The following is a 24155-nucleotide window of genomic DNA, read 5'->3' as shown; positions in this document are numbered from 1 at the left end:
AGAGAGAGATCACAAGTAGGCAGAGAGGCAGGCAGAGAGAGAGGGGGAAGCAGGCTCCCTGCTGAGCAGAGAGCCCAATGCAGGGCTCCATCCCAGGACCCTGAGACCATGACCTGAGCCGAAGGCAGAGGCTTAACCCACTGAGCCATCCCGGCGCCACATATTCTGCCTTTCTTAATCATCACAGTTTAGACTGCATCTTTCTCAGAAGGAAAGTTGATTTTTTTGTGTGTGTCGTATATCTTAGTCATCTTTACTTGTCATGTTTCATCTCTTTATACTGTAGTGCTTCTTTGAGGACAAAAAGTGGGTCTTATAATCTTTGTGTCCACATAATATGTGGCCCAAGGCCTTCATACAAAGTTGTTAAGAAACAGGTTTTTTGGGGGCTATCTTGGTCAGAGACAGCAAAATCTAAACAGTTCAGTTGAACCTGGATCTCCTATGAAAAAAAGCTAAAATACAGAAAACAAAATATTTTTCATTCATTATTCTTTACCAAGTATTCCTAGTCATGGTAGAATGTCTTAAAATAATCAAACTGGAAATTACCTTAATTCATTAACTATTTCATTAGATTTAAATGATTATTCATGTTTTCATTGCACTCCTCTCTTCTTCTAGTGAACTGTAAACTCCTCAAAGAAAGAGTCTCCACTTTCTCATCTCTCCTTACCAGTGGTATCTACTAGTGTGCCTCCCATATAGTAAGACGCTTACTAAATCTTGACCATAAACATAAAGGGGTAAAATGAAGCTGGTTCATTGAACAAGGGAAATTCTATGTGGCAGAAAAAGAGCAGTGGGGTGAATGATGGGACCATATACTGAAATGTGGAAGAAGGAAAGAAACAGGGTGAAGGGGTGGGAAATTAAGAGCTTAGTTTGGCATATGTTAAAGACCTCTACCATACATCCAAGGGGAGGAGATGAGTAGGCAGCTTGTTACGTTAGTCTGGAGCTGAAGGGACAGGTCAGGGCTGGAAATATAAATTTGGGAGTCATCAGCATATAGATGATTTTCAAAACCATGACTGCTGAATGAGATCACCAGGGGAGTGGGAGTGGAGACAAAGACAACATTGTCTTGGGGCACTCAGACATTGCAAAGAGGTTCCCCCATTGTGTCCTAGAAACCAAGTGAAGAAAGTATTTCAAGAAGGACAGAATAGTCAGTTACATCAAAATGCACTGGGGGAATGCATTAAAAAAATACTTGAGAGCTATCAGATTTGGCAATATTGGGTTGACGAATTTTGATGAGCACCTTTGCAGTAGGGTGGAAAGCATGAAAGCCTAATTTCAGTGGGTTCAGGAGAGAAAGACGAGTAAAAAGAATAGAGTATGGAAAACTCTTTTGAGGAACATTGCACTAAGAAGAGCAGAGTGATGGGGAGGCAACTTGAGAAGTATAATTGAGGGAAGGTTTTTTGTTTTGTTTTTAAGATGGAAGGTGTGTTTGGGTGAAGGCAGAAATGACCTAGCACGTTAAAAAAAAAAAAAAAAAGATTAATTCAAAAAGAGAGGAAATAAACGCAGGAGAAAAGTTCCCGAGAAGACAAGAAGGAAAGGAATCCAGGACACAAGTGCAGAGGCTGGTCACAGAAGAAAGCAGGGAAAACTCACCCATTATGATAGAAGGGGAGACAAAGATAAATCATAATGGCAGATGGAAAGAATTCTTACCATGAACTCTACCATCCTACGCCAAACCTTCACCATCAGCTCTCTTTTCAACTGGCCTCCTTGCATCTACTCACATCCTCCTAGTCTATCCTATATATAGCAGCCAGAGTATTTTAAAATATAAATGGCGTCCCCTTCATCTAATTCCCCTTCTCAAAAGGGTTCAGTGCTTTCCCATCTCACTTAGAAGGGCATCAAAAGTCCTATACAACCTTAGGCATCTGGTTCTTACTTACCTTTTTTTAACTTCATCTACCACTCTCCTTGCCAGTTTGGTCTAGCCTCCTTGCTCTTCCGTAAGCACACCAAACCATCCTCTCACCTCAGGGACTTTGATCTTGTTCTCTTTACATTCCTCTTCCAGGTTTTCTCAGAGATCCTTTTCTTATCAGTTTCTGCTCAAATGTCATTTTCTCACAGAGGCCCTCCCTAGTCCCCTAAGTCTCCCCTTCTCCTTTTTTTAGAACACATCTCTACATGCCATTATAACATATATATATTCATTTCCTTTTTGTTCTGCCATTGTAAGGTAAACTCTGTAAGGCAAAGACATCATCTTTCAGTGCTTAGAAGACAGCACAAAGTAGATCTAAAATGTTTGTTGAATAAATGAATGAATGACTCAGAAAAATACAAAGGGTCACGTTTTTCTGGATTATGAAGATTTCAAAGACTAAAACTAACTTTTCGGAGTTTCTGATTTTATGAAAGAAAACCATTATGAAAGAATGCAACTCATTAATTCTACTTGTAAAAGCCACATATAAGAAGATTAACTATGAGGTGTAATTTGCATTAAGCAGTTACCTGATCTTTGAGAAATTTTCTGATGTTTCGATGGGCTCGGGAACATTCTGTTAATAAGCTGAGAACTGGAGTTAGACCTTCTCTATAGCTGCTTCCCTATAAAGAAAACCAGACATACTGTATTAGTTTCTAACAGTATTACTTTCCTCTGTATAACTGAGCATGTTACTACTCCTTTTTCGAGGGAAAGACAGTTTATGTTATTAAAGCAACATAAGCTTCCATTCCATCACTTAACTTCATGTTTATTAATGTCTGGGTTTTTTTTTAAGATTTTTTATTTACTTATTTGACAGACAGAGATCACAAGTAGGCAGAGAGGCAGGCAAAGAGAAAGGAGGAAGCAGACCCTGGGATCATGACCTAAGCCAAAGGCAGAGGCTTTAACCCACTGAGCCACCCAGGCACCCCTTAATGTCTGTTTTTATCCTCCCTGGATTTTCCTACATTGGGCTTAAATGAATCAAAGGTTTTGATGACCCACCCACACTACCTTGCTACCTTTTAATATAATTAACCTGAAAAAACAAGTGAGAGATAAGAAAATAAGCAACTCACAACAAATGAAAAGTTGATGATTTTTTTAAAAGATAGCCTTTTGGTATTATGGAAAGAATTTATCATCAAGTTTTTTGGGGGGATAATTTTTACTTCTAGGTCTTACAAAATACCTACATGGAAAAGTAATTAATTTTTCCTTCACTTTCAGGCACGAGTCATAGCTTTAGTCTTGGATCAACAAAATTTTTGGCTTTAAGCAAATAAATTTGGTTCTTGCAATTAATTATATACTGTAATAAAATGATTTCTAGGATATAATTATGTAAAACATCAGCTACTTAAAAAAGCTTTTATTTAAAAATCATGTCCTTGTGATGTCTGCACATATGGCACATTGACATTCTTTAGAAACATCTTCCCAAGGCCTCCCGTTTTATCAGTCTTACCTTGTCTATTCTCTTCTCCATAAAATTGAGTAAAACATGAATGGCTTCCATATTCATGCCATTGTATACCATGGTATTCTTTTTCAAAACAGTTTCTTTCTCAGCTGTTTTATCACTGGGCAGTTCATCTAGTGTCGTTGCCTCTTGGGCTGTTTCTTCATGGGTTAATGGACAAATGAGAACATCCAAACAAGAGACTGGAACATTGCTTAAAAGGTTGACTGCATTGCTGAAAAGCAATTTAAAAATACAATATTTTAATTTCATTGAATAGTCTTTGAAAATGCAAACATAAGAAGAAGTTCAGAAATGACTTCTAGGAGTCAATTAAAATTTTTCTTTTTCAAAACAAGCCTTTAATATTACTTGGCATTTACTGACTAAGAGACAGAAAATAAAGAGAACTGTTTTAAATACACATATGACAAATTAGAAAGAACAGATGTTAAATGGACACACACAATCACATGATGTCATGTCACTTTCTGAAATGCTCAAATAGGAATTAGCTTTAACACCAGCTCTTTAATTTTACTATGACACAATGCTAGCTTTATATTTTTTCCCTGGGGTTTTAAATCCTTTTGTGGAGCCACTGGTGTTTTATTATTCCTTAGATTATAACATAAAGCATTTGAGAAGCTGTATATAAGCAGCTTATCCCAGGCAACAACATTAAAAACCAAATATTATAGGATTAAGTTTTGTTCTTTCTGGACATAAAAAATACAATTTTTAGATCATCCCATTTTTAAAAAGACATTAGCAGAAAATGGGTAATGGTGCTTTTTCTCCTTTTCTCATCACCAGGTCTCTTTAAAAGAGCCCAATATAGCCATTTCAAATCTTTATCCCGTAGGCCTTTCTGCTATGTTGTTTTCACAGGCACCTGGGATGCACACCAGTAGGGGGAACCCAAACCTTGTGTTTTTGGTATTCCTTAAAAATCTTGTTCTGTTGCTCAGTGTGTAAGAGATTAAAGTGACACTAATAATTTTAAAATTAGATATGTTCTCAATTAACAGATTTTCCTTCAGGCATTATTTCACATTCTTTCATCTAAAAGGAGGTTGTGTTCTCTGCTAACTGGATCTCCTAAGCCTGTGCCTCAGAACTTCCTGATAAACAACAATGGAAAGACAGGCATTACATTTCCTAGTGACAGAGAAGCAGATCTAAAAATAACCACATCCTGACTAAAAATAAACTCTTGCAAATGCAATGGAGAAGTCTATCCACTTGGAAACCAAACTCAGGGCTTAATCTATCTGATGCTGTCTTAATTTAGACCATAGTAGTTCTTTTTAATTTAGTTTATAATGGTACCCTCAAAAATAAAACAAAGTAAGCAACAACAAAACAGAAATAATATATACATTTGTTTTCTTTCTCTCAGTCTGAAGTGTAGTCCTCATTTTTCCAAGAATGAGTATTTCCTTCCTTTCTTTTTATATCATGGAAAAAAATATTTATAAGAAACCAAAGGTTAAAAATTAGACAGTGCAGAACAATGAGTAGTAATGTAAAAGGTATCAAAACAATCTGAGCCACAAGCAAAAATAACAAGTCCTATGGATGAATGAGTCCTGGCAGAATACAAGTTATTTGAAGGTCCCCATGAAAAATCTGTTGCTGCTGCTGTGATTACTACCTGCTACTGTTAAACGATGGCCCTAATTTTGGTTATTCATAGAAAAAAAAAATCACAATTGGTTGAAATACAATCTTTCCCCACAAACTTTCTTTTAAAAATTTTTGCAAACCTCTGTAGTTCCTTATCTAGACTTAAAAATGTTTCACTTCTGACTTAAGCATTTGGAAACTGTTACTAAATATCACAGATTCACTGGGGATGAAAACAAATAAAACAAAAGAACTCTACCATAGAATTACTTTCTACAACTGTATAAACCATTTTGAAATGTTAGGATTTTTTTTCAACACATAAGGCAATAGGCACTGAAGTCCACTGATAGCATGATTCTCTAAATGCACCAGAGACCACACTGAAAAGTTTAAAACGTTGCATTTCATTACAAAGGAATGTTTCCCTTTAAATTCATTTAAAATAAGCAGTTTCTAGGAATCTGGTAAATTTAAGAAACCAAATGTAGAGTTTGATTCAACAAATATTTGGAGGTTTTAGGCTTTTCAAGGAAAGTTCCCATTTTCACTTGTCTTATTAAACAGCTGGGTTTCCAAACAACTACAAAATTAATTTTCTGGCTCACTGTGTTTGAGCTATTCTTTTTAAGGAAGGAAGGCCCGCTTTTTGAGCTCTGTCACTTCTCTGACAGTTTTATTTGTGGTAGAAGAGTGTATGAAATTCTCCAGCTACCAGGAAGTCAGTGACTATGCACAGATCCGCACAATGGTGTTTGCATTCCTACTCCAGGGGGTAGAAATACTGTGTATATTACTCTCCCCTTTTCAGCTTCCTAGAGATCATTAATCACTGGGACATGACATCCTCCTACTCATGCTCCCAGCCCCCTCCTGATATGCAGATTCAAAAGCAATGCCTATTTAGAACTCCTTAATGCCCTGATTAAAGCCTTGTTAGTTGTGGGGGAGGGGAGGCAATCTAAAAATACAGTCCTGTATCAATCATTGGACTAAACATAATTTAATACCAAATGACAATGAGGAACATGATAATGCTACATGGAGACCTATAGCCATTAACAAATCTTCCTGGTTCAAATATATCTTCTTTATTTGGGGCTCACATATCTTTTCTTTATGGCTGAGAACTTACTTAAATGAACCTTCAGATCTCCAAAAGACTTCCTCCAAAAGATGTAAATTCCTAACTTTAGCTTGATTCAGTAATTATTTATTATTTGTGTCAGGCATTGTTTTATGAAGAAAAGAGACAAATCCCTGCCTTTGGGGAGCTTATTTTCCAGCATGGAGAGGATAGTCAATGAACAGTAAACAAAAGAAATAAGATCACTAAATAGCATGATAGAAGGTGATAAGCGGCCTGGTGGAGAAACCCAGGAAAGTAAGATAGAACAGGTGGGTTATAATTTTGAATAGAGTGATTAGGCTAGACCTCACTAAAATGGGACATTTAAGTAAAGAAATGAAGTGAGGTAGTGAGCCATGTGACAATGTGGGGAAAGAACATTTGAGAAAGAAAAGCAAGAGCAAAGGCTCCAAGGTAGAAGCAGTGGCATAAATGAAGAACTGTAAAGAAGTTGGTGTTGCCAAACCACTATATATAGGAAAAGGAGTAGGACAGGAGATCAGGTATGGCCAGATTGGTCTTGCAGGCTCTTAAAATTTAATTTTATGCTCAGTGAAGTAGGAGCCACTCTAGGGTCTTTCATGGTGATATACTCTGATTTACCTAAAAAGAGTCATTCTGACTACTGCATTGAGAAAAGAATGGCAGGACATCAAAGGTGAGAAGAATCAGGATATCACTATAAAATTCAGGTGACTGAGTATGATGATAATAGTGAAGCGGTTACATCCGGATACATTTTGAAAGACATTGACAGGCCAGTTGTGAAGTGTGAGAATCCAAGTTCAAGCCTTAGCAAGTGGAAAGCTGGAGTTTCCATAAACTGAAATGGAAAACACTGCAGGAGAAGCAGCTTTTCAGGGGAAGACTAAGAATTTAATTTTGGATATGTTAAATTTGGGATATCTATTAGACTTCCAAGGGGAGATGTTAATAGGAAGTTAGTGGCAAGAGTCAAGTTTGGAGAGGGAGATCTGGATTAGAGATAGAAGCTAAGAGATCATTAGCAGATAGATGGTGTCTGAAGACAACAGGTTGATTAAATTAGAGAGGGAATGCGTGTGAACTAAAAAACTGTGAGGGCTGAACCTGGGGCACTCTATTGTCTGGAAGCTGAGGAACTGAGGAAAAAATTACAACTAGTGAGGTAGGAGGAAAACCAGGATAGTATGGTATCCTGGAAGAAAGTACATACACAAAAGTGGGGTGTCAAATGATGTGGGACCGATCAAGTAAGATGACAAGAAGTGTCCACTGGGTTTTGCAAAATGGAAGTTACTAGTGACCTTAGTAATAGGCATTCTGGTGGAGCCAGGGCTCTAAAGCCCAAGTAGTTAAAATTCGAGAACAGTAGAAGAACCAGATAGTTAAGATAAGACTGGAGCCACTGCAGGTGAGAAGTGTCCAGAAAACTTTGGATAAGATATGATGAAAAGACTCCTGAATGCTGCTCTCAGCAAAGCATAGCTTTTTAACCCACAGTGACCTGGTCATTGTTCTCTAAATACGCCATAGACACAAACTCTTTTCTGTATTTGGCCATGGGTTCTCCTGCCTAGAAGAATATTCTCATTCTTTAAGACTAGCTTAAACATCACTTCATTCTCAACTTACTATGCCTTGTGCTAGGCCCTAAGTATACTGTGTAAAGCAAAGGACAAGGCAGGGAGGGGCCTTGGTAGACAATGAGACCAGAAAAGTACATGTATGTCTGTGGGGAGTGGGGTAGGAGTATTATAAAGGGGACTGCCGTGATAAGATGTAAGTTATAGCCAGATGGGTTACTGATGACCTTAAACCAGAGTTATTCTGGCAAAGAAAAAGGTACAGAAGCCAGGGAAACATAGATTTCCCTGATAAGGAGGCAGATTATTAATAAATGCAAAATGACAATACAAGTTTGCTCTTGAACATAAAGAGAGAGGGGAGCCAACGAGGATTCTAAGCAGAGATCTTCTTTCTGAGAAACAACTCTAAATGCAGTGGAGAGGATGGATCAAACTGTTGGGTTAGGTAAAACTGTCCCACGGGTCAGGGAAGCCTGAGTTTAGAAGTAGAAAAAGAAGGTGGTCTGACAGATCTGGGGTTGGGTGCTTCAAGACTAGCAAGACATGACAATGAGGGCATACAGATAGGTTGAAATGATGAACCAATGCTTTAGAATTAGAAAGGAAAGAAGGTAAACCCATAGAGGGCTCATAGGTAGGAGAAACGGGAATCACCAGGAGACCAGAGGTCTGGATGAGGATGGAGAACAGCTATAGATAGTATAAGTAAGGAAAACTTCACTCATCATGTTAGACCACAGTGAGCTAGTCTTTTAAATTCTATTAGCAATTATTATTTTTTAAAAAGATTTTATTTATTTGACAGAGAGATCACATGTAGGCAGAGAGGCAGGCAGAAAGAAAGGGGGAAGCAGGCTCCTCATTGAGCAGAGAGCCCAATGCGGGGCTCGATCCCAAGACTCTGAGATCATGGCCTGAGCCAAAGGCAGAGGCTCAATCCACTGAGCCAGCAGGCGCCCCTCAGGCGCCCCTCTATTAGCAATTATTATTTGGATAATTAAGTCACTGGGAAACTACTCAAAAACTATCTTGTGATAGCTCTTCTATTATGGTGTTGGATTATTTTTAACTTTTCATAATATTTATGTCTTGTCTCCTCATTTAGACTTTACGTTTCTCCAGAGTATGCACTGTGGATATCTCTCCACGTAGGTAACGGTTATTCACAGTAAGAATCAGGTTAAAGAGCTAGGAGCTTTAATGATAACAAAAAATAAAATAAGAACCCCCTTCTGCAATCTCTCCAAAGTAAACTCTCTTGTTTTCTGTATACCTACATAAGCTTGTCCACGTCTTACACAACACTCATCAAAATAACTGTACTTATTTACTTACATGTCTGTTTTACCCCCTAGCTGGTAAGCCCTGGAGAACACAGATTATACTATATTCATCTTTGTTGTCCTTAAGTTCCACATAGTGCCTAGCATATAGTAAGTGCTCAGTTAATAAGTAGAAACCAAAAATGATATCATCCAGTTTTCAATCTTCTAACAAAAAAAATTTTTTATTGAAGTATAGTTGATATACAATGTTATATTAATTTCAGTCGTACAATAACATAGCGATTCAACAATTCTATACATTACTCAATCTCAGTGTTCACCACAATAAATGTAGTTACCACCTGTCACTAAATAACATTATTACAATATTACTGACTTTATTCCCTATGTTGTACTTCTCATCTCTGTGACTTATTTATTGTAAACTAGAAGTTTGTACCTTTTAATCCCCTTCACCTGTTTTAACCGTTCCCGCATCTCCTCTCCCCTCAATTTTCAAACATTAATTAAAAGTTGGTCATGTGTTAGACATTATGCCTAGCTAATGATGTGGTGGTAATCATTTCACAATATGTAAATCTATCAAATCAACAACATTGTATACCTTAAACTGAAACAATGTGATACGTCCACTGAATCTCAATAAAGCTGGAAAAAAAGACATTGCTTAGGATTGTAATGAGGTATCATTAGGTACTAAATTGTCTCCAGTATATGAGATATATTAGTCTAAGCAAAGAAACAACAAAAAAGGCAGGGAGATAAGTACTTTTTAAAGACACACAGGCTCTTTGAGCGTGGGGGAAAATAAAGAGAGAAAGCATTTTGTAGATGCCAGTGTGCTAAGTGAAAGAAATGAGTTGAGAGGCTAAAATAAATTAAATCAGATCTGGTCCTCCACTCTTCTCACCCCTCTAGCATTTAGGCCATTCCCATTTCCCCCTTCTCTCTAAAATAAAACAAAACCACAACCATATCCATATGGAATTGTTTTTGGCAGTGTATGCATAAGTTAACTGATTATGGACAAGAGGGTTGAAAATACTTTCAGTAAGATAACAGAGATGAACCGAATTAGGATGTCCTTTAATGTATCAAAAAAGATGACTCAAACCAACAATTTACTTGTTACTTTAAGTATAGACAAAAGGAAATGAAATAAGTAGATTTTAAAAACTATCTAAGATGCTGATTAGTGGAAATAAAGGTTAAGGTCAACTGTCTATGTGAGCTAACTCATTTTATCTCTATGTCCCTGTCCTCTTGATTGCTCTGGGGGTGGGGAAAAAAAGGAGACCGCACATCAGAAAAAGCTGTGGCCTAGCCATGTTTCTCCTCACTTGTCTCCTGAAGGAGCCTAGTAGACTCCTGGCATGCACGTATCATAGAACATCCCTGGCTTGAGAAAAACAGATGAATGGAAAATAGATTTCTCTACATGATCACAGGATATACATAAAAATCCTAACAAAATATCAAAATCAAAAACAACTTTTAAAAATATATCTGGAACTAAGTATTGGACCTAAAAGCCAGTGTGCTTATTGTAATAACAGTAAAAGAAGTGGCGGTGGCAGCAGTGTGACCACAGAGGTGACAGCAGCTCGTACACTTGCTGAGTGCTTCCTCGGTGCAGGGACAGAGTGCTTTATTAATTTCTCATTTAATTGTTACCACAACTCTTTCAGTTTTAATGCATAATCATACACTATCCAGGTTTACCTATTTTGTTACATTTTTCCTTAAAGTGTCAAAAAGAAAAAATAAACTTACAAAATAACTTAAAAAAAAAAAGGAACAAAATGTTACTTTGAAAAACATTCCGATTTTTTTTGTTTTAACTTTGCCTTAAACACACACATGATTTTCTGTATAAATACTGAAGTATAAATATGCAGAATTTAGTGGGTACTACACTATAAATAAATACACACAATTTAGTGGGTATTAAAATCCTAGTAAGTCTCCTAATATAACCCTTTGGGGTTAATGCAGTTTTCTCTGTATTTAAATGGCTTAGCCTAGAGTCACTACTCTCAAATGATACTAATCACTTTAATTCCGATTAAAGGGACATGCAGGGCCATTCCAGATAAACTGTCATGTCAGCAGCAACTTCAGTCTCCTAGGAAAGGCTTTGAGATATACTGCTATATCCTGTTTGTGGCTCTAGGGAAATCTTATTTACAGTGTAGCTAATATTTTATCAGAGCAACTTCTTTTTTTTTAAGATTTTATTTATTTATTTGACAGACAGAGATTACAAGTAGGCAGAGAGGCAGGCAGAGAGAGAGGAGGAAGCAGGCTCCCTGCTGAGCAGAGAGCCCAATGTGCGATGTGCAGCTCGATCCCAGGAACCTGGGATCGTGACCTGAGCCAAAGGCAGAGGCTTTAACCTACTGAGCCACCCAGGCGCCCTATTAGAGCAACTTTTAAGATAAAAGTAAATTTAAAGTAAAGTATCTTTAAAAAGAGTATTTAAAGTAAATATCAGAAAGAAAATAAATCTGATTACTTTTTTAAAAATCTGGTTCTTAAAACCTCTCCTCTTGCTCTTTTTTTGATAAATACTGGGTGCTGTGTTAAAATATTAAATTTATCAGAGAAATCCTTAGCAATGTTTTTTTTGTAACCAGTGTAACAATTCCCAAAACACTTTCTCCTTATTCTTTTTTTTCTTTTATTATGAAGACTTTATTTATTTTTTATTTTTTAAAGATTTTATTTACTTTTTTGACAGAGACACAGCGAGAGAGAGGGAACAGAAGCAGGGGGAGTGGGAGAGGGAGAAGCAGTCTTCCCGTGGAGAAGGGAGCCTGATGTGGGGCTCGATCTCAGGACTCTGGGATCATGACCTGAGCCGATGCTTAACGACTGAGCCACCCAGGTGTCCCTCTCCTTATATTCTTGTATGAATGCCATTTAACTTACAATAACTGATTTCCAAAAGAAAAAGTCATCAATTTACTCTTGTTCTTATTGTAAATCCATTTTTTAAAAGTTTTAGCATCTGTATTTCTAGGGTCTCAATTATGAAAAAAATTATGAGTCAGAGTGTTTAAATTGTTTTAGAGGCCATGATTTATTGCACTTAATCTGATTATTTTTTAAAGGCACAGTCTCAAGAAAATTAAAGGAACTTTTGATCTGTAGCTGAAGGAAAAGAAATCACAGTTTTTAATTGTGAATAAAATAATCTTTTGAATGTTTGCAGGGCAGAGTACATAAAGTAACCTACCAACAAACTCTGTAAAATATCAAATAATAAATTGCTGATCATAACTAAAATAATAAGGATTTGATTGAAAAATAATAAGGTTATGCTCCATTTTTATACTCTGTTGTGTTTCTAAGAAGTTTTATTTAAGCCATATTTTGAAAAATAGAATATTGTAAATGTAGGTGTTTTCTACTATTAAGAGGAATCCAAATTTATTTGTAAAGCAGAGTTAATGCCAAAGGTAATTGTTTGCAGATTTGAATTTATTTGAATTGTTTAAAATACCATTTGTATTTGGGGTACCTGGGTGGCTCACTTGGTTAAGCATCTCCTTTCAGCTAAGGTCAGGATCCTGGAACCCTGGGATTGAGCCCAGTGAGTCAGGCACCCTGCTCAGTGGGGAGTCTGCTTCTCCCTCTCCCTCTGCTTCTCCCTCTCCCACTGCCTCTCCCCTGTTCATGCTCTCTCTCTCTCTCCAATAAGTAAATAAAATCTTAAAAAAAATACCACTTGTATTTTTAAAGAGTAAAGCACCATAAGCAGTCTTATGTTAAAGTCAGAAGTGTTGTTATAGCAAGTCTGATCTAGAATAGAAAGAGAACTAGAAAAATGCATGAACTCAATTCTTACAGAATGACACATTTTAGCAGTAGTCCACCAAGAGCTCCAACAAGCAAGTCACAACACTTGAACTATTTTTTAAATATTAATACTTGAGACTGTGACCCAATTTTTATGTTTTAAAAATTTAATTAATACATATTGCTTATGGTATACTTTTTGGTAACTACTCTTACAGTGAAATCAGTGAGACTATTGAGTGCAGTAATGAAAAGCAGAGTTTAAATCCAAGTCCTGTCACTTACTAGGGCTGTGTAATCTCAAAGAAATTGCTTCATTTTTCTATGCCCCAATTTCATGGCCTATCGAAAGGGAAGAAGAGCAGTAACCTCATAAGATGAGTATGCTAATTAAAGTAAGTTAATCTTTATAAAGCACTTAGCATCGTGTCACACTTAGCACTCAGTAACTACTGAATTGTGCTATTATTACTGTTAAAACTCTGGGTTTTATTGTTGAATTCAACAAATGCTAAATTCTCTTTTGTTGGGACTCAATTTAACAAAGTCAAAGGGAATAGAATGAAAATTTCTCATCAGGGCACAGTAATGATTTCTCAACAGTTACCAGACTTACTGTAATATTTTCACTTTCTGGTGCTTTTAACAACAAAAATTGGATGCATAAAAACAAGAATTGATGATATTCCTCATTGAGATAGCAACACAGAGGTTACCTACCTGTGCAGCTCTTCTGTTTTGTCTTCGGTTGGACCTACGATTAGTAAACAATGGCGAAGGACAGCTGCCATGACACGGAACTGATGAGAATCACTCTACAGCAAATAAAAAAGACAAGAGGAAAAATTCGGGATTGAATGCCTTAACGAAGGAGCTTGGTGTATTACTACCTTCCTCGGAGTTATCTTATGGCCCACCTGCCTCCGCCCGCAACAGTCAGTCATTCTTACACCATACATAATAGAAGTCAGGATACTGTAGAAAAAGTTCTCAGCACTAAGTGAATAGTTACTGTTTCATATGAAGAGCTACAACCACCTCCAGAAATGGCTAAAAGCAGATGGTACTGATCTAGCCGCTCCCTTAGGGCATGCTGGGCACAGAGATGCATGACCAACATCCATGCATGTCCCACTCTGTTTTATAGTAAGATTCAATTCACCTAATGATCTTTGCCATTTCCAGAAAGCCTAGACTCTTTTGATAGTATATTGTTCCAGTCTGCTAATTGTTATAAAAGTTTAAATAGATATAATGCTATCAGATATTTTAAGAGCCAGTTATATATCCTTAATGCCTCATTTCTTGATTTTTAAAAGCAATTAAGTTAAAATCTATAATCTATCAACTTTATTTTAATGAATCTTCTTAATCTCCTAGCTTCCCCAAATCTTGCTAATTCCCCTCCAAATTACTGGCAAGTGATGAAAAACAAGTGATCTGAGTTTAATCTCCTATTTTCCCAATGTTTACTCACTCATTGGTATTAAAGACACATAGAGAGTCAGAGAGAAAAAGGCAAGCAGTAGGAAATAAGCTAAGTTATGAGTAATCACTTAGTTTACCTCCTCTTTTTTAGTGAGCTCTTGGGCCACCACAATTTCTTTTGTCACCTGTATCAAAGTCATCTCTCTCTTTGTCCAGATTTTTAATAATTAGAAGACAGGGGCTGCATGGGTGGCTCAGTGGGTTGGGCCTCTGCCTTCAGTTCAGGTCATGATCTCAGGGTCCTGGGATCGAGTCCCGCATCAGGCTCTCTGCTAGGCAGGGAGCCTGCTTCCTCCTCCCTCTCTCTCTCTGCTTGCTTCTCTGCCTACTTGTGATCTCTCTCTGTCAAATAAATAAAATCTTTAAAAAACATAGTAATTAGAAGACAGACAAAATGAGTGATAATTATAATAGAGATCCTGTGTATGCTATACTTCAGGAAGTCACCAATTACTTCAAAAACTATTTAAAAATTCAAAAAACTTTATAAAAAATTTTAAAACTTTAGCATATATTGATCTCAAGTCTGTGTAAAGTGAAATATACTCACATATTATACATATATTCATATATGTTCTTATATTCACATATAGGTGAGAAGATGTGTCTTAAAAAATCTAACAAACAATAGAGCACAATTTCATTACTCATAATGCAGAGGACAGAATTTTAAGCATAAAATTATTATATGTTTATTTGTAAGAGAGGAAGGCCTCAGTGGCACAATGGAAAAAGCACTGCATTTGGGAGTCTAGTGTCTAAGTTGTGACTTTAAACAAGTATTATAGCTTCTATGAGCCAAAGTTTCCCCACAGGCATCTCCATACGTATGTGACTGGTAGGGTCATAAAAGAATTAAAAAGGATGATACACAAGGAAGTGCTTAGCACTTGCAATGGAACATTTGAAGATGAGGGGAATAATGAGGGAGAAAGGAAACAGAAGATAGATCTGAAATGAGTGATAATGAAATAATTGTGTGCTGGGGAAGGAAGAAAGAAAAGGGGAGGAGGAATCAGTGGAATGCCAGAGACATGAAGACTGGCAGGGTTGACCCAGACACTGTGCCATTCGCCGTCCATTTTCAAATGCCTGAAACAAAATTCTCTAATATGTAAATACACATTTACTTACCCCAAATTACATGAAGCACATTGAAACACATGTGAAATTCTTCCATATAACTTGTTTTTGTTGTTTTTTAAGATTTATCCGTTTATTTTAGAAAGACAGAGAGCAAGTGTGAGCAGTGAGCAGGGACAGAGGGAGAGAGAAACTCTGATTCCACACCTAGCCAGAACCCCACACAGGGCCCAATCCCGTGGCCCTGAGATCATAACCCTAGTCAAAACCAAGGGTCTGACGCCCAACTGTCTGTGCCACCCAGGTACTCCTTCCATTTCTTAACTCTTAATAAGATATTTTCCTTGGTTTTGAAAATTAAGTGGGAATGCACTTCCTTTTAAAAGGATTTTAAGAGGCGCCTGGGTGGCTCAGTGGGTTAAAGACTCTACCTTCAGCTCAGGTCATGATCCCGGGGTCCTGGGATCGAGCCCCGCATCGGGCTCCCCGCTCGGTGGGGAGCCTGCTTTCCCCTCTCTCTCTCTGCCTGCCTCTCTGCCTACTTGTGATCTCTGTCAAATAAATAAAATTTAAAAAAAAATTTAAAAAAAGATTTTAAGATTTTCCTTAGGCGCGTGAGTGGCTCAGTCAGTTAAGTGTATGACTCTTGATTTCAGCTCAGGTTATGATCTCAGGGTCAGGAGACCGAGACCTGCGTCGGGTTCTATGCTGAACGAGGAGTCGGCTTGGGATTCTCTCTCTCTTCCCCTTCCCACCCCCACGCACTTGCTCATGCATGCTCTCTCTCAAAACAAAAACAAACACTAGATTTTCCTTTATTCTAGGTATCACAGTTCTCTTCTCACACTGATGTTGATCAGCTTCTTGCAAAACTATCCATTTTGGTCTTCTTACTTGCAACTGTAAACCAAAATCCTACTTCTTTCCATCCCATTTCCTTGTGTCCCAACTTGTGTAACACCAATTCTCAAGTTGTACTTAGGTCTGCAATGCCCTTTTACCATAAATCCATTAAATTCTCTTTATTTCTGTACCCAAAGCAACTGCTGAAATCCATGGATTGTTTCCCCCACTCCTGGCATCACCAATTCCTTTTCATCTCCTAGGTCTCCGCTAGAACATTTTATCAGAGAAGCCTCTTCCTTGTCCACTTAATCTAAGTAGGCTTCTTCCTTCATTATTTTCTATCACTATCTTATTATGATTCCTTTCATAAAATCATAATTTGTAATGCCACACTTGCATTTCCATTGCTTTCTCCACTAATCTGGTAACTTTAGAAGTTTAGAGTGCATATGTTTAATAGGTGTTCAATATTTATTTATTTCTTTATTTAGACAGGGAGAGAGAGAGGAAAGAGAGAGAGGCAGAGGGAGAGGGAGAAAGAGAATCCCAAGTAGGTTCCGCACCCAGTGTGAAGCCCATGTAGGGCTCAATCCTACTGTTCTGAGACCATGATCAGACCGAAACCAAGAGTCCGATGCTCAACTGACTGAGCCACCCAGGTGCCCCAATATTCAATAATTTTTAATGTAAATTATAAGTAAAACAAAAAAGAGATGCAGTCATCAGTGGGCAGCTAGATAAATTTTCACAAAATGAGCACATCCATATAACCAACACAAAAATGATCCAATGTCAAGATCAAGAACTCCAGAATTCCCCTTATGGCCTCTTCAGATGACAGTCGCCTGTTCTTCAAGGGTAATTCTAGTTTCTAACATCACAGGTTAGTGATTTTTGTTGTCATTCAAGTTTGCTTGAATGCAATCATAAAACTTAGGCCCTTTTGCGTCTGGTTGTGAGAGCCGTCCAAGTTGGTATGTGTAGCTAGTCTACACATTTTCATCACTTGTGTTCATTTTCATCACTTGAGAGTAGTGCTATTTGAGGTGCAGTCTGTGGGCCAGTGTCGATCCACACCCTGTTTGCCACTGATCTGCAGTGCCCCCCCGTGCAAAAAGTGTGTGTGAGCATTTAGAGACTCTTCCAGTTTGACAATGTATGTAATATTGTATTATATAAGAGTTTTATTCTGGTAGCTAGGGCAAAAAAGAATCTGGTCCTTCACCACAGTTCGTTTAAGAAGGCACTGCTGAATGCAGTGAATATATTACATTTTACTTATCTATCCTACTCTGGATGGACACTTGGATTGTTTCCAGTTTGGGGCTATATTACGGGTACTTCTGTGAATATGATATCTTACGCCTCATCTGCTGTGTCAAGCTTTAGACTACACTGCCAAATAGTGTTTCAAAGTGTTTATACCAATTTACACTCCCAATAGTTGCTCTACAGTTGCGGCAACACTTGGTATTGTCAGAGTTATAAAATTTAGTCTTCTTTTGGGTGCGCAGTGGTCTCTTATTACGCATTTTCCTGATGACTAATGAAGTTTCCTATGACTACTGGTCATTTGGATACCTCTTTTGTCAAGTGTCTGTTCAAGCCTTTTTGCTGATTTTTTTATTGGGTTGACTCTGTATGGATTTGTAAGGCTTTTTAATGGATTCTGTATAGAGTTCTTTATAGATGTGTTGCAAATAACTCCTCTGTTTTGGTGGCCTGCTTTTTTACTTTCTTCTCTTGATGAGCTCATTTTAATGAAGACCAATTTGTCAACTTTTCCTTTAAAATTTGATTTTTATTTTGTCCTGTTTTGAAATCTTTGCCTACTTAAGAAATGTTTGATAGATAAAGTCATGAAGATAATCTGTTTCCTTCTTAAAGCTTTGTTATTTTACCTTTCATATTTAGGTCCTTATCTATCTCAAATTAATTTTTGTGTATGGCATAAGGTAAGGATTCAAATTAGTTTTTCTTCCATAAAGACATACAATTGATCCAGTACAACTTATTAAAAAGTCCACTCTTTCCCCACTGCACTTCAATATTACCTGTGTCATAAATGAGTTGACTATATATGCGCAGGTTTATTTCTAGACTCTATTCCATTAGTCTGTCTCAGTCAAAGTTTGCTGAATGAATGCTACCATTTAAGAAGTATTATTTAACAAAGGTTAGAGTGGATACTATTTTCTAGTATTGGCTATTCTGCTGTATGACTTTCCATAAGTAATTTAAACTCTGAACTTTCGTGTCCTTTTTTATCAAACGGGGTTAATGCTCTTGTGTCACGAAGATGCTGGAAAGATTAAATATAATTATTCTTTGTAAAATATTCCACAAATACAGTTTATATAACTATAATTTACTTGCTTCATCTTAGTTTTGATATCTTTAAGATATCTATATTCTCTCCTCTGAAATCATATCTTTCAGATATCAATATTCTGTCCTCTGAAATCATTATCTCCAAAGATTGAGAAGAAAAAAAAAGCCACCAGGGATGAAGGGAGAAGGAAGAGACAGAAAGCAAACAGGCTTGCTGTGATAGTGGAAATCAAAATAAAGTAACACTCAATTAAAAGGGAGATAAAATCTCAGGAAAGTCTTTGGGATCTCTTTATATAGTCCTTACTTCTTAATTACAAATTCTACTACTGTCCTGCTGCCTTTTTTCTCCTGTGCATACTGTGGAAGATTTCACTTTTGTTTTGTAAAGGTATAGATTTCCTCACATCTTTTCATTCAAAGTGTCAACTGATCTAATCAATGCCTGTGAAAGTCTGAAGGGAGAAAACTGCACACCAAGTCCTAATCTTGTATTGTTATCCCAGGACAGTTCTAATTTCTTCAAGAAGGTTTAGGAATGTGTAAAAATTTGATTTCTTCAAGAAGGTTTAGGAATGTGTGAAAATTTGATTTCAATTCCATAAAAAGTGAAAGACATTCAGACACAGACATACAGACACACACACAGAAGTATACACACATTTACCTAGAAATACAGCTATATCTCAGGTAACATTTGAGCCTGTTTTACCCTAGCCCTTCTGCTTTACCTTTACCAAGGTTATCTGTCCTGCCAAATTGTATATAATCAAAATTCTCTGTCTCCTCACAGGCAAAGATAATGTATTTTACCTCTGCATCTTTTTCATTGAACATGGTGCTGGGCACAGAGTAATAATATTATGCTTTTTTGAATTACTTTACAAGGGAAGATATAAATGTTATAAAGTAGAGTGCCGTAACTCTAAAAAGGCTAGAAATCTGCTGCTCTAAACAATGTTATTAAATGTTTTAGGCTTCTAGTTAATTTTGTAATAGCTTTGACTCTTTTTTTTTTTTAAAGAATTTATTTATTTATTTGACAGAGACCACAAGTAGGCAGAGAGGCAGGCAGAGACAGAGAGAGGGAAGCAGAGCAGAGAGCCCGCTGAGCAGAGAACCGGATGTGGGGCTCGATCCCAGGACCCGGGATCATGACCTGAACTGAAGGCAGAGGCTTTAACCCACTGAGCCACCCAGGTGCCCCAGCTTTGATTTTTTTAAAAAAGATTTTATTTATTTGAGAGAGAGAGAGAGAATATGAGCAGGGGTAGGGGCAGAGGAAGAAGGGGAAGCAGACTATGCAGAGTGGGAAGCCAGACATAGGGCTTGATCCCAGGATCTTGATATCATGACCTAAGCCTAAGGCAGATGCTTAACCAACTTAGTTACCCAGATGCCCCAACAGCTTTGACATTTTAAAAGGTATCATAAACTTTTCCTTTTTCCCTGCTTAGTTTGGATTTTTTCTCCTATATATTTCTCTATATCACACTTTATTTTTCATTAAACAAATATTTATTGAATGTATACTCTGTCCTGGGTTATGTTGCTTAGCAGAAAGACTATGCCAGTGAGGTCAGATAAACCCTCAAAGATCTAGAACATATGGTATTTGAAGCATCTGTGCATTATGGAGGTGACTCTTTCTTATTTTTAAACATACAGAAAATATAGAGAAGAAAAGTAAGTAATGTAACAAACAGTTGTATATCCATCTCTGTTCATGTGTCTGATTTTCCTATTAGACTGTTAGTTCTTTGAGGGCAGTGATGCTTTCTTCATCTCGTATCTTGTATGACTAATGTAGAACTCAGCATATATTGGGCACTCAATATTTACTGAAAAGATGATTCAGCAAAAAAACATGGCACAGCTTGAAGCTTTATTTTTATTTAATTAATATCATGTCCTTTTCCCACATTCCCTTTCAAGTCTCTAAAATAATCATGGCACTAACCTCTTCTGTTACAATGTGACATTCCCAAATAACTCCTATGGACATTCACTGTTTTATCTGACTCAAATGCATCTTTTGACTACTCAGATACTTGTATTACTTCTCTGTTTGCTCCTGGTTGTCTGGCTCTACCATGTCTGTTGGTCCTTGTGTCTTCTCGTCACAATGCACTGATAACCTGGAAAGCACTGCAGAAGGGAGTGTGTGCTAAGTGAGGGATCTCTACAGTAACATGCTTAACTCCATCGACAAAGAGATTTAGCAAAGTGTTAAAGGAGGAGGAAGACAAGACCATTTCGGTTAATGTTTCTAGAACTGACTTCAGGTCCTGCTAAAGGAGCCTCTGACAATCTTAAACATTACCCATTACCTTTAGGAAAGGGAAAGTATGAGACAGAGAGGGAAGGAGGAAGTGAGGGAGACAGAAGGACACCGTGTGGAAATAAGTCCAGCTCCATTTCCTACTGAATGGAAAGGAATCTCCAAATTTGCTGATGTTATCAGCAGACAGGCGGGAATTTAACACTGAGGCACGAACCTAAAATGGACAAATGGCACTAATCTGGTAAGCCTCAAGAAAAACCCAGTCATCAATTTTCTGGTTTTGAAGAACTGTAAGTGAACAGTGATTAAAAATACCTATAAAACAGTTAAAACTCAAACCAAACATCTATATTTTCTGTAACAGTTGAGCTGTCTAATAGATAAAGATCTTTAAAGGTGAAATGCCCAGGGTCTGGAAAGGTATAAACTAGCACTCTTCTGAAGGGCGGTTTGGCAATACATATCAAAAACCCTTAGAGTTTTAAAAAATCTTTTGGCCCAATAATTTCAGGAATTTATCTACAAAATTTTCTAGTAAGAAAATTCACTGCATTACCATGTAAAACAGCAAACAAATGTAAACAATCTAAATGCCTACACATAAGGAATTTGTTAAAGGTTGAGAGATCTTTATGAAGGAATATTCACGTATAAAATTATTTATTAAGTATAAAAGGACTTATGAAGATTAGTTCTTCATAAGGATTTACCAACCTTTGACAAAGAGAATAAATTGGCGGTTAAATTACTTTTTCGGGGGGCGCCTGGGTGGCTCAGTGGGCTAAAGCCTCTGCCTTCGGCTTGGGTCATGGTCCCAGGGTCCTGGGATCGAGTCCCGCATTGGGCTCTCTCTTAGCAGGGAGCCCGCTTCTTCCTCTCTCTCTGCCTGCCTCTCTGCCTACTTGTGATCTCTGTCAAATAGATAAATAAAATCTTTAAAAAAAATTATTTTTTGGTTGCAGAACTCTTTTTATCCCCACATGATATCTAGTTACCTTACTATAAAGTAGTAGATACCTAGTTACCTACTATAAAGAGAAAAAACAACAGCAACTGCAACAATCAAAGATGCTCTTTTGAAAGTGAGGGTGAAAGTGAGAACCTGGAACTCATCCTATTCCTAGGAACTTTATGGCTTCAAGGGACATTTTGAAAACCACCACTCTTCAAGAACATTTACTGTGGAAAAAAAGATCAAGATTATAAAATGACTGCGTTTTTATAAAAAGAAATTACACATGTTTATATTTACATACTATACAATGAAGAATGGTTAGAAAGGTATATATTATATGCAAACAGTGATTATCTTCGAGTGGTAGTTTTATAGGTGATTTGCACTTTTTTATTGCCTCTATACTTTTCCCCTTAGATCTATGAAGAGCATGTATTTTCATTATAAGGAAAATAATATTATTTTTAAAGTTAAATTTTAAAGTTGGATTCTTCTGTATAATGAGTTTTCAATGTCCTTTTATTTCAGTAGCTATCTTCAAGCATTAACAAATCTTCAGGTGCTTGTTTGATTGGAGAAAGATGCCATTTTTCTGACAATCGAGGTGTTAGTAAAATCCAAGTAAATGGGCTCTTACTGGCAAGTTTCTCTGCATCCTTTTTACAGATTTTCCTTATGTTAAGTTCCGAGTCCCTCCCTATGCTCTGATTTCTGGGTCTTTTCACATGCTGTTCAATTTCTGAGAAACGTTCACCTCCCCAGTTGTCAAACAGTTCCATCGTTTTGTCATCCTATCTCAGGAGACACCTTCACAGGTCTTCCCTGACTATGCTAACTATTCGCAATCACTGCACTGTTTCTCTCCTAGCATTTAACACAATTTGAATTATATATTTGTTTACTTATTTATTACCTATCCTACCAACAAAACTGAAGGCAGAGACTATGCCTATTATTTGCCAACATATTACACAATGCTGATATAATATCTAGTAAATGGCCATAAATATTTATTGACGGACTAACTAAATATTTGCTAAAATTTGAATCTGGAGACTCATGGAGACTGAAGTGGTTAAAACAACAACAACAAACCTTTCCCACACTCTTGCCTAAATGAGTTGGCAAGATCCTGGTTTCAATACCGTTCAAATTTCTGATAACTTCAGTAATAGCCCAGAGTCACAATAACTGGGCACATTTTTATAATGGCTTTATCTACTGATCCACAAGAAGGCCTAGGTCTGCACAGATGCCTGCTTCAGGACTACTGGTCCTTTCTCACATATCTTTTGGAGAATAAACTTTCTATTACCCAGAATGAGTAACTGCTGCTTCAACATCTTCAAGGCTTCTTCCAGCCCCACTATTAAACTAATGAAGGCTAATCTCAATTTACTGATATATATTACGTGTCATTCCATACTTATACTGATGTGCGGCCACTGAATTATAATAAACCCTTTTAGTCAGGAATTGGAACAGTGTGAGCTACTATTTTGGGCACAATTTAAATAATAGGGGCTCCAACAATGGCAAACCAACAGTCTCAGAAGAGCCCTTGCAACTAAATGGAGAACTTAAAAACACCAAAACAAACAGTGTAAGAAAAATAACCATAGAAGGGACCAAATAAGCATAGAGACATAATATTTTAAATACTTCCAAATATTTGGTTTCAAAGCATAAATGGAGCATGTGGGCTTTCCACATCTTTTCCTGCCAAGTCTCAGGAAAAACTGACCATACTACAGTCATCTAAAACAGCTGTTAGGAATGATCTTCAAATATTTGGTTTCAAAATATAGACCTATTTGCACTTTAAAACTCAGATGCCTGCATATTCTCACTATAGCACTGTACTGAGATAATCCTCTCAAAGTAGACTGCTGGCAAAACAGATCTGTATTCATGGTGAGCACTGCTTCAAATGGACACAGCAAGATGCTAGCCTAAGTCCTCAAGTCAGCTGTCATAAAAGATAATTTACGCTGGCACCAAAATACTCCATTTCTTTCTTTCCTTATTCTTTTCTTTTTTGCTTTCTTTCTTTCTTTCTTTTTTTTTTTTAAGGCAGGGGCTCAATTTCACTCATCATTTAAGGTTAAAGAAAGAATGTAAATGTGAAATGTTAAGATTCTAGAAACAAGGAAAAAAGTTTACATCCATTTTGCTTAAAATTGTTGCCTTCCTTAAGCTAAGTTTCTTGTTCAGCATATTGTTCTTGTGGGTACTTAGATATAAACTATCAAATCTGCCTTTGGCTGCTGTAAGGTCTAAGCCACAGAAAAGGATCTTAGTCCAGAAAAAACCTTTCCTAA

General features: G+C 37.0%; 1 protein-coding gene across 7 annotated transcripts in view; it reads right to left on the bottom strand.

Moving 5' to 3' along the window:
- RIC8B (RIC8 guanine nucleotide exchange factor B) overlaps window positions 1-24155 on the bottom strand; it is a 98388-nt gene that overhangs the window by 36355 nt on the left and 37878 nt on the right. For all 7 annotated transcript variants that reach the window (XR_004380187.1, XR_004380186.1, XR_004380188.1 and 4 more), the window contains exons 4-6: window positions 13568-13662; window positions 3441-3669; window positions 2494-2589 (exon numbers count right to left, since the gene is read on the bottom strand). Coding sequence is in view for 4 of the 7 variants with exons in the window: in XM_032836504.1 (XP_032692395.1) it covers window positions 2494-2589; window positions 3441-3669; window positions 13568-13662 (420 nt within the window). In the remaining 3 variants the exon portion in view is untranslated. The remainder of the gene's footprint in view (window positions 1-2493; window positions 2590-3440; window positions 3670-13567; window positions 13663-24155) is intronic.

The sequence above is a fragment of the Lontra canadensis genome, unplaced genomic scaffold (assembly GCF_010015895.1).
Source record: "Lontra canadensis isolate GAN:19392208 unplaced genomic scaffold, GSC_riverotter_1.0 scaffold93, whole genome shotgun sequence".
Taxonomy (NCBI): Eukaryota; Metazoa; Chordata; class Mammalia; order Carnivora; family Mustelidae; genus Lontra; species Lontra canadensis.
This window is presented reverse-complemented; position numbering and strand designations above follow the sequence as displayed.